Source organism: Varanus komodoensis, unplaced genomic scaffold, assembly GCF_004798865.1.
Source record: "Varanus komodoensis strain SLA01 unplaced genomic scaffold, ASM479886v1 scaffold29_1, whole genome shotgun sequence".
NCBI classification, from domain to species: domain Eukaryota; kingdom Metazoa; phylum Chordata; class Lepidosauria; order Squamata; family Varanidae; genus Varanus; species Varanus komodoensis.
The window spans coordinates 8351988-8368452 of record NW_025335759.1 but is presented as its reverse complement, the minus strand read 5'-3'; the positions used below and the strand labels follow the sequence as shown (position 1 = coordinate 8368452).

At 45.7% G+C, this 16465-nt stretch overlaps 1 protein-coding gene across 1 annotated transcript in view; it reads right to left on the bottom strand.

Annotated features, from left to right (window-relative positions):
- RUNX3 (RUNX family transcription factor 3) overlaps nt 1-15601 on the bottom strand; it is a 141947-nt gene extending 126346 nt beyond the window's left edge. The window contains exon 1 of the mRNA XM_044435245.1: nt 15529-15601. Within this exon, the coding sequence (XP_044291180.1) occupies nt 15529-15586 (58 nt within the window). The 5' untranslated portion in view covers nt 15587-15601. The remainder of the gene's footprint in view (nt 1-15528) is intronic.
- Between the last annotated feature and the right edge of the window lie 864 nt (nt 15602-16465).

Here is a 16465-nt window from a genome sequence, read left to right as displayed (position 1 = left end):
TGGAAACAACCCACCCCTCCATATCCCTGCCCAGAGGGCAAATGAGGACACTGATTTTCACACACTCGAGTCGCTACAGACAGATGCACGTTTAGAACCACTCTCACAAGTTTAATGGAGATACAGTCCTTGCCGAGAGAGAGGCACGGTGTGGGAGAGGGTGGCCAGCAGAGCGGTGCCCCTGCACGTCCGGACGCCACGTGCCGTGGGGCAACAGCCCAGGTGGTTCTTTACTTGGAAACAGAAGTGGAGGGATAGCCCTGAACCTGGGACACCTTCCAATCAAGGCAGCCCCCAACACCTGCCCCCCACCAAAGTGAGTGCATCGGGGCAGGTATGGCCAGGCATGAACAACTGTTCCGTTAACCAAATGGGAAAGGAAGAGAAGGGTGTGGATGTTTGTGGGAGTGGGGGTAGTTTGTGGGGGGGGGGCATTTGGGGCTGTGTGCACAAGCCTCCACATCGAACGAGGCCCTCCCCTGAAGAGCGCCGCGCCCCACGTGCAGTCGGTGCCAGGGGACATCAGGCGAGCATGATCCCCGCATTCTCCAAGCCTCGGCTGCAGAAGCCCCAACTGGGGCCAGGGCCCGGCTCGCACGGGGCTGCGTGGAGCAGGAGGCATGTCCCTGCTCCCTGGAGGGATGTGTGATGAGGACGCTCGCGAATGAGGGGTGGCCTGCACCCTCGTCCTTCCCCGCTGCGGTCACCAGGACTTGCGTGGTGTGGGGGAAGTGGAGACAGAGCCATTCCTCTCCCTTCCCCCTGATACTGGAACCCCAAAGGGGCATCCCGTGAAGCCGAGGGTGGGATTCAGCACAGAACAAGGGAAGGCCCTCGCTCAGCTGCGGAATTCACACCTAAGAGCTGTAGCCACCCACTTCGACGGCTCTAGAAAAAGGAACGGCCAAACTCCTGGGGGAGAAGGCGGTCAGCAGCTACTCCAGTGTCAGGGCCCATGTGCCTGTGTGCAGCAGCTGATGGGGAGCATGGGTAGGAGGGTGCTGTTGCACGTGCAGCTTGTAAGTCGGAGAGCGTGTTGGCCAATGGCTGAGCCGAATGCTGGTCTGGATGGACATTTGGTCTAACCCAGCAAAGCTCCTGCTGCATTTCTAAGTTTGTTTCGGACAGGAGGGATCCGGGAACACGGTTAGAAGCGGTTTCACACGTGAATCGGGGCAGTGACGCTTCGTTAGTGGCCCGTTTCTGTCTCTGCATTGATAAAAGAAGGCCCTGTGGGGATCTGAAGGCAACTGTTCACTCAGCTGCCACTGTATCGGTTATGCATGTACTAACTTGTTAACGCATTTGTGATGCCGTCGTCCTGCCTCCAATATGGCAGGATACAGCCTCCAATATGGCTCACCCAAAACAGTGCCCAAACACCATTCTCTCTCATACACGCCCCGCAACAAAACAGGGATCAAGCAGTGGCAGATGAAACCCAGCTCTCAGCTCAGGAGGGAGGTTGAATTGGTAAAAGCAGTCCCACCCACGGGTCGCAACAAAATTAATGAAAGAAACATAAACAAAAATAACTATCCAAGCCCAACAGAAGCCAACACAACAGCCTCTGTGCATAAAAGGAAGCAGATTTGGTTCTGCACATTTCCCTTTGAAAAGCACCAGCAAGACCCTCCCCTTGGAAGGGGAAAAAGAAGCACGAAGGACGTCATGGGCAAACCTTCAGGGAAAGAGGAACCCCCGCCAGCCTTCCCTGCCCGTCTGCGGCAAACCTTTGCGGATCCTGCCTTTGCTTAGGGGTTGGGACAGGGATGCCCACGGACAGGAAAGATAATCAAGCAGAGGTCAGTATTGGAGAAACACTAGCAGGGCCCTGCTTTGATCCTCAATTCTCTGCCTGTCTCCAGGGAGAAGTGATGGATACTGGAGAACTGGACAAGGCAGACTGGGCCACTATCAGCCTCCGCCTAAGCCTCGGGGAACATACGAACTCAAGAAGGCTGGGACCATCGACCTAAGATCCGTCCAAGTTCTCAGGTCTTTCCCATCACCTGGTTCCTTATCCTTTTACCCTGAGTGCTAGGAATTGAACCGACAATTTTCAAGCTGTAAAGCACTGAGCTATGGGCCCTGCCCAGTCCAGGCAACGGCCTCTGAGGACAATCTCACTGGGGAGGCCAGGAGAAGCTGGTGCTTGATCCCAAACCTTTAGGGCTTTTACAGGTGAGTTGTTCCTGGAAGCAAGTCAAGAGCTCAGGATGTCAGAGAAATCCAGAAGAGACAAAAAGGAATTTGAATGTCTAAGAATCCAGTCTGAGGATTCTGTAGTGGATCAGCTTTTCCCAAGTCACACAGCATACCATTTTAAAAATATATATAATTTGATGTAAATTTAGTCACAGAAAAATGCATGTAGCAGGGCAAAATTTTCCACACAGGCAAAGGTATGAAAAGATGCACGAAGGATTTGCATATTTTAAAGGGATTTTTTGCATTTTCAGGAATGCAAATTCGCGAGCTCTGAAATTACACATGAATGCATTTTCACAAAAACTGCTGTTGTCAATGAGCAGGTGACTGAACAAACGGTACCTGATAATCCACAAAAATATAGATGGAATGGGTTTCAGAGGGCCTGTACATCCCTACCCAAAGCTGATGCAGATCTTTTAATATTGGTGCCATGCATTCAGTCCTGAGGCTTTTATGCAATGTTGACAACTTGGCTGCCTTATTTTCAACTAAGTCATGTTTCCACGGGTGACACCAACACTCAGAAAAGACCTGACGTAACCAAGTCAGTGAAGGGAGTCTGGAATTCTACACTGGAAGCAGCTTGAATTCTGTACGTTTGCCACATTCCAATATTCCAAGTGAGTTTGTTTGGCCAATTTTGCAATGAGCTTTTTCGAAGCAAACAAACACCCACATGTCATTAAGAGTATTAAAAGATTTCCTTATTAGTTCACCCACGTAATTATTCTTAAGCTTCTAAAAATGTAGTTTATGGAAGGGGTGACCTACTGTCGTGTAATCCACATAACTGCTAGTCATTCTAGCCTCAAAAATGTACACATGGCCCAGAATCCACCAAGCCAGACAATCAAGAAAAGACAGGACCAGTCCTGAAGCTCCACAGCAGCAAAATTACCTAACGGAGCAGCAAATGAGTCATGGAATGTCACTCTTTAGTAAATTTACCAAGCAGTTTGCCCAGGTACACAAGCCTTACCCAAATGCAATTTGTGCAAATTGGGAAACGACGGTCTTAATTTCAATTTTGTTCTTTCTGTTTTGCTTCGGTGCTGTACAAACTGTTCAATGCGGCTTCGACTCCTTCAAAGTTTGCCCTGAATAAAATAGTTCTGCGAAGCATCTCAGAGTTTGTTTCAAGAAACAAGTGGGCAACCTGCTGCTACAAACCCTCCAGCCCATATTTAAAATGCCACTTCTCAAAAATGGCAACTGCAGTGGCCATTTTGACCCTTTTTGGACTCTCTTAGTGCTGCACATCAACAAAAGAGCCAAATTTAGCTTCCAAAGAAGCTAATTTGTCCCTTGGGGCTCTCTGTAAGTGCTCCAGATGCCACTTCCCTTTTAAAAGGGGAGGTACGCCTGAGGCGGGGAGATGGCCTGGGAATTCCCAAAGTTGCCTACCTTTGATATACCATATTCTGATAATGCATCCTCTGGGGACAAGTTTTATTTTTGAATGATTGGGGCCGAGGGTTGTGGAAATACCCTCTTATATCAGAGGGAAGGGTTCCAGCTAGGTTTCTCCCTAACTTGCTCTTTTTCCACATGCAGGGGATTAATCTCCCTTCCCCACAGAAGAGCATTCGGACATGCATGCTTCTGTTTGCTCCGCCACTTAATCCAGCCAACTGTACTGTTATTGATTGCATCTATAGCTTGCGATTCCTCCAAACCCATTCAAGTGGCAAGCCTGCGTTTGTTTTCCTCCTCCCAAGTTCATCGTCGCTGCAATGACGTCCTATGCAGTCTTCCCACCCTAGAGGTGCACACACGCCTCTGAACAGGTACCCACTGGCTGGAATGAAATGTGATGGCAGCATCCACACCACCTCCACATCTTGCCCTGCGCTGCATCTGTTTTCAGCCACCTGGAGAAAGCTCTGAGAAGAGGGAGGGAAGGAGGTTGGAGCACCAGTAGGAATCAGCACAGGTAGATGCCTGCAGCTTCCTTTCCCCACCTTCCAAGGTGCTTTTCTATGCCCAGAGAAGCAAACCACCTGGTCCGTTTTCACATCAGCTGTGAGGGCCTTGCGGTGGGACTTCAGCCCTTGCGAGAGTATCAGGGCTCTGGGCTCCCCCGGTGCCATCCGGAGGCCATAGGATCACACCATTCCTTGCTGTTCTACTCTGCGCAAATCCCCATTTTAAATGCACTTGTATTGCATTTAAGCATGTGAGCCATTTTGGGTGGGTGGTCAAGAAGTGAAGCATAAATGGGCTGAACAAATAAAAATCCCCCCAGGGTGAGTCCCCAGGAGGGACATATGAGAAATGCAAAGCAACCTGGGCGTCTGGCAAAATGACACAACTCTTTTGCAGCATCCACAGACGTCCAATTACGTGGTTCTCTTAGCAGATACATGAACCCTTCCAAAGCATCATGGATCTCTTTAATATTCAACAAATGTCTTGCAATTGGGCGACATTCCAGTTTCTACCATAACCTTTCTTCCTCCCTCCCCCTTTTTCCTTAATACAATTATGTCTGAAACAAAGATGTTTATTGCTTTATGAGTCTCTATGCATCATATGGAAATTGAGTTCAAGATGTGATATTTCTCTCTCTCTCCCTCTTTAAATTTTTATTTTATGAATGATCCCAGTTAAAACCCAGCATTTATTCATCTTGCTTGTGGAGGGAAAATATAGATTAAAAAGAACTGTGCAAATGTTTTTTATTTTCCTTTTCTTATTTTCTTGCCATATGTCTGCCTTTAATTAGCAGTGTGGTGTACAAAGGCAGTATTTAAAGGGCCACCATCTTGCAGGGGAGGGTCCAGGATCCCCTTGCGAGTCTTCCGCTCTGTTTTGGTTCTTCACAACGCTGGGGGTGGGATCCTCTTCCAGTTACACCTTTGTAGATCTCATAATCCTCCATGAATCCTTATTGCTTGTTTTTATTACGAACTGCCTTTGGGCATGCCTCCACGGTAAAGCCGCATTTACAGAATTGTTGAGTAAATAAAGACATAAAACCCTACACAAGGTACACGGTCCCATTCTACCATCACGGGTCTAGAACCAGCAGTAGCACAGCTGGGAAATTTCTGGTTTTGGATGATGGTTTCATGGGAGAAGGGAACACTTTTCGACAGCAGTGGGGGTAATCCCACTCACTTCAAAATGCGGGGCAACACCCCACTGGGCTTGAGGGGTCTGTGTGTTCATTTTGACGAGTTGGGTGCTGGATCCCTCCCTGGGTACCAGGGAACACATCTCTGGCACATCCACGGGTCCCTTCAGCAGGCTTACCACATGATATGCAAACACGTAAAGGAAAGCTGCTGATTTATTTTTTAAAGAGCAAAATGGACAATGCATTGGAAAATAAGGCAGGGAATCCTTCAGCTGGAAGGATGGACTCTCATTTTTGCAGTTACTACAAAAACAAGCTTTGCATCTGTGAAAAAAGAGAGCAGCGTGCGGCTCCCCTCCCTTAGTTTGGCCCCGGTTCATGGCGGACGGCATGGGCTGGCACGGGCCAGGATCCCGGACCTGCGGCTGCGTGCCTTCACTGCTTCCCCCCCTCTGCGGACGTCCTGCAAGCTTCTGCATCCAGGGCCTTTCAGACAGTGACGGCACCGTCCACAGGACTGTAGCCTAAGCCCCCAAGCTTAGCTTGCCATCCCGCTCAACCTTGGTGGCCAAGGCAGGCTCCCGGCTTTTCTACCCCTACCAACCTGGGTACCAAAGAGAACTGTGCACTGAAAGGCAAGGGGAATGTGAGCTCAGTTCCCACTCTTCTCCTCACAACATCTCAGCCAGGCTGGAAATGACAACTGAACGGTGCTAAGGACTGGGGGTTTCCCCTAAGGATAACCTACAAACAGTCACAGTGGCTTGCATCTGCCCACCCCCTTTGCTGCTCTTTCATCATTTCCCCAAATGTGCTGGTCATGCGGCATCATGGGAAGGCTAGCCCGCCAAAGCGTTTAGCTGCCTCGAGACAGGAAGAGCTGGAGGAAAAGCTTTACCTCCCCTCCATCATTCCATGTGCCGCACATACAAACACGCACACATCAAAGCCCCTGGTTCTGACCTCCACACCTCACCATGCAATAGAAATGCAGACCTAATTTCTCTTCTGATTGACAGCAGACCAGTTTTAAAGTGGAAGTCCAGCAAATCTAACACTTGTAGCAGAAAACAAAGACAACGCATGCTCTTCCCCATGCGGCACTCTTGCCACAAAAAGTGGGGTGGTATTTTGAAGGGCAGACTTTCTTTGTGATCATCCCAGGGGAGCTGAAAAATGCAGACAGCTGTGTTGACGTGGTGACTCATCTCTCTCTCTCTCTCTGTGTCTATCTATCTATCTATAATACACACAGAGAAAGATAATCTATGTGTTCTGTAATGTGGGTCATTCAAACCAAGCCACCCGAAAATATTTTGCATTACAACAGGGAGCTTGCAACAATTTTGGTGGAAGAAGCCAGTTTCATTCAGCTGCTGTGAAGATTGCCACAAAAGTCAAGGGGGACAGGAAGCTCAAAGTGGTGTGTGGCAGATGATTCCACTGGCCCCGCTAATCAAAGAGTCCTGGAGCTTTGACCCTGAGAAACTTGGCTCCACCGCAACACTGCTTCTAAAGCTTATGCGATTCCTTCCACACTCTTCCAGGCTGTCAGTGCTCTTACTGACTTGCAATAGTCCTTTATCATAAGCAACAGTTTGCTCTGCAAACAGTAACAGGTGATCTTGGCTACTCCAGGCCATGAAAACGTCTACCTGCTGATTTCTGCAGCTGAAGCAAACTTGGATATCCTTTGAACATAACAGCTACCAAAGAAGGTGCAGGCTGATGGATGGATATATGAGTGCATGTTAAAAACAGATCCCCAACTTATGAACATCTCAGTTACAAACAACCTGTACTTACAAACAAATGGCCATAAAGCCTATTGATTTTTTAAAAAAATCACTGCAGGATTCCAAGCTGCCACTCTGGGTGTCCATGTAGCATCACAAGTCCTGATGAGGGGAGAGGCCAAAATGGTCCTCGAAGCTGCAATCCAAGACAAATCTGCAGCTTTGAGGCTTCAAGTTTGCAGCTTCACCCCATATTCTAATTGATCTGGGACAATGACTGCTCAAGTCAGGCAATTTTAGCATCTTTCATGAAGGTCTTATATGTGTGAGGTGGGCATGGCCTCCTCTTGAGACGGCAATGCTCACTTTACCAGCCAGTCCTGCTGCATTTGGGGGTGTCCTTGCAGATTCTGCTCAGTGGACCCTTGACCTCTGCCTCAAAGTCTCTCCCTAAAGGCACTACCAGGAGGCATACTTTTAGTCAAATGAACCTTTTAACCTAAAGTATCAATCAACTACAACCCCAGGTATAAGTCATGGACACTGGGTTGGATGTAGATTTAGTCATGTCTAGAGCTGTCCCATCAAAATCAACAGCATGCCTTAGTCATGATGAACTCATCCCCCAGTGACATCAGTGGGTCTGCTCATTTGTTTGTTTGTTTATTTATTTAGAAGGCTTCTATGCCACCCCATTCGCCGAAGCCTTGGGGCGGTTCACAATAATAAATAAATAAACACAGTATAAAACAATATAATATAATTTGAGTCGACCTGGCCCAAAAAATAAAATAAATAAATAGTATTAACAATTAAAATAACGTTTGAATAAAAAGGTCTTCACCCAGCGTCGAAAAACAAATAACGACGGTGCCAGGCGGACCTCTCTGGGGAGCGCATTCCATAGATTGACTTAGTCTGGATCTCACTCAGGTACCCACGACAATCCAAGAAAACGACCACATAGCAATGGCAGCCTAGTATGTTGGCTGTGCTGTTGAGAGCTCGTTCCCCATAAGCACAGCTTTGTAACTTTGCAGAAAACTCTCCAATTCAACAGAGACCACAATGGAACAAGGGGAAAGGGCCATAAGCATCAGTAATGGGCCAGTTTTATGATATACAGGCAGTCCCCGGGTTACAAACACGTTCTGTCCCTGAGAAAACAGACATTCATTTTTAAGTTGAACTTGTGCCTAAGTTAGATCAAGTATAGTTGGTCCTCCACATTTTCTGGGGTTAGGGGTACAGGACCCCCATGAAAGAGGAAAAACCATGGATGTCTCTAGCCCCACCACCACTACTGCCCAAACTCACCAGCGCCTCCTCTTAGCAGCAAGGAAATACAGGAGAGAGTCTTTGGAGCTGCCTCTCTGCCCTTCTGCTTCCCCTCTCTCTCTGGTGATGCTTTGGAGGCCTCCCTCTCTCCCCTTCCACTTCCTCTCTCTCTATGGTGATGACAATTTTCCACCGTAATATTCGAAAATTATGGAAGTTTGTTTGTAAATACAAGTTGTTCATAACTCAGATGTTTGTAACTTGGGGACTGCCTGTATTTGCCACATTACCACCACCACAAGCTCACTGAAAATCTGTTATCTTGAGCCTAAATCCACTATTTCATGCTTCAGATTATGAGAAATTCGTGTTTGTTCATTCATTCATTCATTTCCTATTCCACCCAATACACTCTCTCATTCATATCTGAATGAGGAACATGTTGAAAGTCGTGCAACTTGCACACAAGGCCCTGGACCTGTGAAATAGTGTCTGCAAAGAGAGAACCAGTCATACTTTGACCCATTTCTGAATACATTGAATTCAGTGAGCATCAATTGTAAGCTGAATCAATAATAATGCATAATATCTTATTATATTATGAATAGCAAACCAATTCTTATTTGTCACAGATTGCAATCATAGATTGCAATTGATGCTGTGTAAAAGAATTTAATATGTGCTCTGCATTGCACACAAAGGACACACAGACAATGCAAAATCGTTTCTATCATTATTTGGCAGGAGTGACTACAGGGAACCCAAGATATGCTGATGCTATAGCCTAATGGAAATTAATGAAAACTGGAGCATCTTGCTTTGGACAACAACTTTTTTAAAAAATCGAATCTGCTAAAGTTCCTAATTTTGCTGTTCTACATGGCAGGCTCAGCTAGAGTCATTTCAGGTATGATCCGAAGTAAGACTCGGCAGAAAAGGGGCTTACCAGAAACTCTGGCAGCGGACTCTAAGATCAATGGAGTAGTAACCAAACTACAGGATTTGACTATCTTGAACTCATTAATGTGGTCTATTGTGGCTAGTCAGAGGACTAGTAGATTAGAAGAGGGGAAAATTTTCAAAATGTTTTTCAACCTGCAGTCAGAAAGAGATGAATTTCCTCAACTGCAAATTAAAAAAAAGTTATTTGCTTTGCCGTTGTATTTCTTGTTTATGCAACTCAATAAACATGTTGTAGTTTTAAAAAGGTTAACATCAGTAAATTGGAAAATCAATCAATCCATACAATGGTCTAGCAAGAAAGCAACAACAAGCAACAACGCACCTCCAACTCCACGCTCCCTCAACCAGGCGCAACACACCTACAACTTGCAAATGTTCCGAGTGCATTTTCACAAAACGATCCTGTATTGTCCCCATATCGCTCTATTACATTTGAGGACAGGATGGAAGTGGAAAGACTTGAGTTTGGCTGTGCTAACTTACTAAGTTCATGTCAGAAATGACATTCAAACTGGGAACTTCCTAACCCAGTTCAAAACTTCGTGTCTCAGCTTTGATGCTATGCTAACTTTCAGTTCACTCAGAACAGCTTTGGACTGAATTTCATTGAAACTGGGCAGACAACGAAGTTACAGTCTTACAGATTTACTGTCTGACATTTATTAACCAAAAAATGTATTTGATTAAACTCAAATGGTATTTGGGGGTAGGATAGGGAAAAATTAGTTTGAAGAATTCACCTTTCCACATTCTCAGCAAAATCCCTCCACCAAACTCCACACATCCTGACTAGATGTTGAAAGTTCTCAGATAAATTTGAAATCTACAATTTGAAATTTGAATATCAGGCTGCAATTTTGAATGATCTGACCATTTGCTGTCCTATCTATTCAAAATGCCCAGAACGAGTTCTGCATTTGTAAAATTGAATTAAAAATGGAAAATGTTATCCTTTAGATTCAGCTCCGGGTTTTTCTATGTATGTAAGCTGAACTAAAGCTTACAAAGGAACACTGATTTTTAGGGTTCACAAAATATGTGATCATTGGATGATATCGGAAACATCTGAGGATTCGGGGAAAATGGGAGACATTTGCTGAAACAGAAATTATTTTAATTGCTACTGTGAGCACCAGAAGAGGTCAAAAGGATACTGAAAATTCAATAGCCTCCTGTAGGAGATACATTTGCATCTTGTTCGGACTACTTTAGATTGGTATTTCATTTCATTACTTTTCATTTAGTGTAGGTGTAACTCTGCATCGCACATGCTGTGGTTTCAGTGATTGTGGGAAATGCAAGGTTTAGCATGCAATCCGATGCCCATGTAGACAGAAAAACAGCCCACAGCTCACGGTGAGCCTCTCCTTATAAGAAAAGGCAGTTGTGGCTTTGGGGCATTTTTAGTTTTTCAAAAGGTGACTAAGACAGGACATGATGCAGTGCTTACGAGTATGAACCATCCAAAGAACGCACAGGCAATGCAGGCATGTGGATCACACCTGAATCTGGGGACCGTCCAAGCAAGTTGCTTGCAAAAGACTCCAACAAACAGAAGCAATCTTTTTGCAAGGAATGCCTCATTAAAGGGCCTAAAGAATTCGCTGCCACCAGATACGGGGATGGCCAACAGGGTCGGTGGCTTTCAGGAAGAGCCATAGCCATGCTTGGCCTAGCAATGTCTTTTTGTCCATGACAAGGATGAGCTGCAACCAAACGTTTCAGGATGGAGTTCTCTTATCCGGTATAAACTTGCAGGGGAGTCATAGTGCTTCTCCTCCCCCAATTTTCTAGTTTTCCTCCCTCCATATGTCACCACAAAACACGCTCTATTGCTATTGGTCCACTTGGTCCACGTCCTGCTATGACATTGTTTTAACTGCAGCAAGATTTCTTACACTTCTGCAAACTTTGAGGTTCTCCCAAGCCTTCTGACACCACTTGCATGGTGGTGTTTTGGCCACAAAGGACTGGAGTGTGGAGAGCTGAATGCAAGGGCAACATGGGTCCAAACCAGGGCTGTTCCTCAGGTGTCACAGATCAGTTTGCATGCTCACATAACACCCATTCTGTGAAAATTGCACTGGTTACCCGCTGAAGCCTGGGCCCAATTTAAAGTCCTTGTTTTAACATGCAAAGTCCTAAACTGCTTGGATCCTGGTTACTTGAAGGACTGCCTTTTCCCATATGCTCCTACCCTCCCATTAAGATCTGGGGGAATTCAGTCCTTCTGAAAGAGGCATCCCTAAAAGAAGCAAAAGGGGCGGCAATTAGAAGGGCCTTCTTGGTGGCTGCCCTGCCCTTTGGAATGGGCTTCCTAAAGACGTCTGCCTGATGCCGTCACTACTTCTGTCTCAGCACCACACAAAAACTGTCCTCTTTCAAGGGTATTTTGAAACCTGACTTTAACACCTGATTGTAAAAGCTCATTCTGCTATCAACAGGGTCCCTCCCACACCTCCCCCTGTACTTATAATTGCGCTGTTGGCCTGGTTTAAATGCTGTTAGCCACTTAGAGAGCCCTTAGAGGGCTATTCAGCAATAGCCCTGAAAATAAATAAATAAACACAGGAGATTACCGCTTCGTGGGATCGCTGTTTTGCAGAAGCTGTGTGTTCCTGAGCATCAGCCATTATGGATGAATGGGGGGGGGGGGAAGCGCTTGTTTCCATACGTGCATGTCTGAGAGCCTGAGGCAGCTGGCCAGCTGCTGTTGGATGCGAGACTAAATGCCCCTCTGTCCAGTAGAGGTTGGCAGCCCTTAAAGGTGCGAAAATGCATTTAAAGATTGCATAAACTTTGATAGCCTTCTCCAAAGCAAGACCTAAAGCCCGCATGTCCACAGGTATGCCTGCGGAATCTTTCCTCCACATTAATGCAGGAAAACCAAGAAAAAGATGCATTGAACCTCGCAGCAAGCCAGCAAACTGTTCAGAGCAGGGTGACATTTGGGTCCAAATCCCACAATCCTTGCTGTACGCTACAGCTGCTTTCTTTGTTGTGTAGCCTGATAAAACATTTTTATAATCTGAATGGTTAAATTCAAACAGTCCAATAATCCAGTGACTTTACTCCGGTAAAAAGAACAAGCACCGTAACATTAATAACAACAACCACAAAATCTGCAACCCCAAGACACTGCCTGCAGACTAACAATCATTCAATGTCCAAAGTGCCTGTTCACAGATATATGCGTCTTTTGCAGCAACTCTACAGGGGAAGACGGAGGCCAAGAGATTTTGATTTCCTGAACAATATATCCTCGCCCACTATGCTGTTTAAGCCAGAGGTGAGATTTAAAGCGATAACTCCCTACGCTAAGTCACAACTGATTGTCTTAGTCATGTTGCTACGATGAATTTCAGTTCACTCGAACTTGGAATGAAAACCGGGTAGCTGAGACAGAAAGGTGGAAGCAACTAGGTTATTTGTTCCATGCATGTTTGACAAAAGCAAACTGTTGACTGCATTCAACCAGCTGACTCAATTCAAAATTGAAAACCCACATATCCACAGATATGTGCTCTGGATCTTTCTTCCGCGTTAATGCAATCCAAGAAAAAGATGCATTTAGCCCAACCAGCAGGCCAACAAACACAGCTAAGCAATGGGGTCAAATCTCACAATCTTTGTGTACTTTTCTTTAGAGGAGAACCTTAAAAGAAGTGCTAAAAACAAAGTAAGAATGAATGCCTGGCCTTTAAATTTTGAACTTCTGTGTTTCTTATTGGATTCCAGTCAATCATGTTGATGTTTGTTTCAGGGCTGCCTTTTCATTCTCTGGCAAGATTCCTGTCCTTGTGAAATTTATAATTCTCGTAGAGAGAAAGATGCTGTGAGATACACTTCTTGCCCTGCATGTCAAGGTTCAGTAAACTGCTATCTGTTGAATTTCTGCTTGACAAGGGTTTAATTAAGGACCAGAAAGTCTTGCAGAAAAAGGTACAAACTGCAGCTTAATTCCAAAATTTGTCAAACAAAACCTTGGAATTTCAACTAAATCCTTTCCTTTGTGTAGAATAATGATTGCTTACTATAGGTGCTTAGTAAATTTCTTTCACTATAATTATTTTGACTGAGATCTCTGCATTTTTATAGGTGCCGGTAGGGGAGGGGGGTAGATGGGAATTTTCACTGCCTTTGCTTACATACAGGACTGTTTGAAACTCAATGTCAATACAAGTCTCTTCACAGAAAGATTTCTCTCTGGGTTTCCAGTGCCTACTGAAAACGTAATTCCTCCAACCATCATTCCCAGGAAGTTAAGCTAGCCTTCTGTCTCCAGTAATTATTTGTACAATTTATTAATGCCCTTGTACATGACAGTTTAGAACATTTCTTTTAATGTAGGTGAATAATCAATATTATTAAATTTAAAACTTACTGCTCGGTAGCAGATTCATAGCATATAAAAAGGCACCCTTTGAAATGATACACCCAGTCAGCCTTCTCAAACCTGGTACTCCTCCAAAGGTGTTGGATTACAAATTCCATCATGCCCTGAGCAAGGGGAAGATGAAGGTTGTAGTCGCACACATCTGGACAGCTGCCAGGTTGGGGAAATCAAATTTAGGGAATTTTCCCGAGGGACATAGCATTGACCACAAGTTGCTTTTAGAGCAGGAAGGAGACAAGTCCATGGAGGAGGAAGAAAACAAGAGGGAGAAATAAAGACTAGCCATGGCTATGAAGATGATGGCCCAAGGGCCCTTCCAAGTGCCAGAACTGGAGGCTTTGAAAGCAAAGGTTTGCTGGCTTCATACCCTACTTGTGAGTTCCCAGATTGGGTCTTGTGGGCTGCTGAAGAAACCAGCATGGGACCGAACTGGTATTTCGCCCGACCCACCATGGCCCGTTACAGCCAGCATAAACTGTTGACATGCAGACACAACAATGAGGCTCCACAGAACCATGCATCCAGCTCACCCGGCCGATCCGATTTCAGACACCCCATTTTTTTCAGTAGCGGTCCTAACTGATGGGAATGCCAAGAACTAATTGTGATACAGCCTGGGGAGGTGGGAAACGGGGAGCCAGCCTTCCTCCTCACCACCCTATCCAAATGAAACCCACATGCAGTGGGTGCGCCTAAAGCAATTTGTGCAATTCGCACACGCTGTTGGAAAGATTCACAAATGGAGGCTAGATGCCGGTCTTTCTCTGCTCAGGACTATTTCCTGTGAAAGGTGTGTGGGGGGAATTGGGGATTGGTCACTTAGTGTGCTGGCATTTCTGTGGAAGGACTGGGTATACATTTTAATAATTAAACAATAATTCATAATTAAACCTCTTCTGATGTGCCATTTTCGCATGGGTATCCCATCCTTGCTGCGTACTGCTTTGAAGTCTGTAGGTATACGTGGTTTATGAATGTATGCAAATAAATGGATGAACACATTCTTATACTGGCACCCCTCTGTGGTGGAGAAATGCTACAGCAGAACCAAGCCTAATCTTTCCAGCTTTAGGTTGAAGTATAAAAGCCTTTGGGTCAGTCTTTCTATCAGGACGGGTGCAACTGCTGGATCCAGAGGAAAGGGGCTATACTTAAACTAATGCAGAGCTGCGAGAAGACGCGTGGCTATGCTCCTGCACATCCAATTTCTTTTCAGTGCGGTTTGTGCAGGAGAACCTCCCCAGTGATTTTGTTGTTCGGTGACATGCTTTCTTGCCTGGTTGGTCTTTTTATGTTGGTTAACTTTGTGCCACAAACAGCTTAGTTTCCCTTTAGGCTGCAGTGAGAGAATTTTATCAACCTTTGAGGCTCTTCCCCAAACAGACAAAAGGTCTACTCCCACTTAATATTATGCCTAAAGATTTCATTGAAAGCTAATGAACTCTTGGCTTGTCTATTTGACCACAAGTACACCACAGTGAGAAAATAACTGAAGCAAAAGCCCAAAGCCAGCAAAACAGAGAATTCCTATTATATCACATTCGTAGGGCGAATTTTGATAGTCCAGGCAAGCCAACAACCTCAATGGAATACAGTCAAGCCCTCCTCCAAAAGAGTAATTACCTGGCAAAGCACAATTCAGGAGAGGTAAAACATTTGCCATGCCTTCCCGCTGCAGATTCCCCTTAAGCATCTTCCACACACAAGAGGAAAAATTCCTTCCTCTACCACCCGGTTTGCAGTGAGCTTGCATCCAACTGAAGATGTGCCAACAGGATTATTAAAAGAGGCTGCAAGTTTAAGTGAGTGACAAACAACAGCGCTTCCTGCCTCAGAGGAAAGGAGGAGAGATCGGTACTCACCGCGCAAGAAAGTTGAAGAATACGTTGTAAAGGAATCAAATATGCTGTTGGAAGCCATGGCCCGAACTGAAGACTCAGAGCGTCTCCAAGCCAGTCGCTGTGGTTTGCTTGGATTGCCCTACTCTTCTGAAGAAACGAAAACACATAAGAAGACGGTTCAGCCGAGATGCAAAAAGGGAAAGAAAAGAAAAGTCAAAAAGCGAGAGGAGGAGGGGGGAAGAAAAAATCCCCTAAGAAGTTTTATGCCTGTTTATAACCCAGGATCTGATTCCTGAATCACCACAGGAATGTTCAGCCACAAATTTCTCCATGGAAGCACATGCGTGCCGCATCGTCCTTAGGATGAAAGGGAGGGGAGAGCCAACTAGTCTTCCAAAGAGATAGATGGCCCCCACCCAAAGAAGAGCAGGTCTTGGGAGGATGCAGAGCAAAATGGATGGATGGGACTCACCCCACACAGACCCAAGAGACCCGCAGCTGGGGTGGAAAAGCACGAGGAGGGGATGCACCTCCCCAGCAAGGCTCAGGTACTCTTCTAAATTGTCGACTACAGTTTGCTTGTGGTTCGGGGGTTGTCTGTAAGGCCTGAAAGAGTGCTAAACTCTACTCTATTTTCTGAGACTCAAATGACTCCAGAGCATGATTCGTTGACTGGAAGAGAAAAGTCACCTGATCTGTGACGTCAACCAGGGCCTGCAACATCTTTGTGGGTGCTTCGTTTTTGTCTCTCCTTCAAAATGTGTGTGCAGACACAGGCAAAGTAATGGTTGAGGCGGTTTTTTGGTTCATAAGAAGCTTTGTTGACTCACTCGCCACTGGTAACGGGTGATATGGAGAGAAGCAGAAGTCAGCTGTTACAGAAGGCTTCCTTTCTTAAGAGGAGATGCTGCTACCCGCGAGTGGAGCAGGAAGGACGCTGCAGACCTTCGCCTGGAGG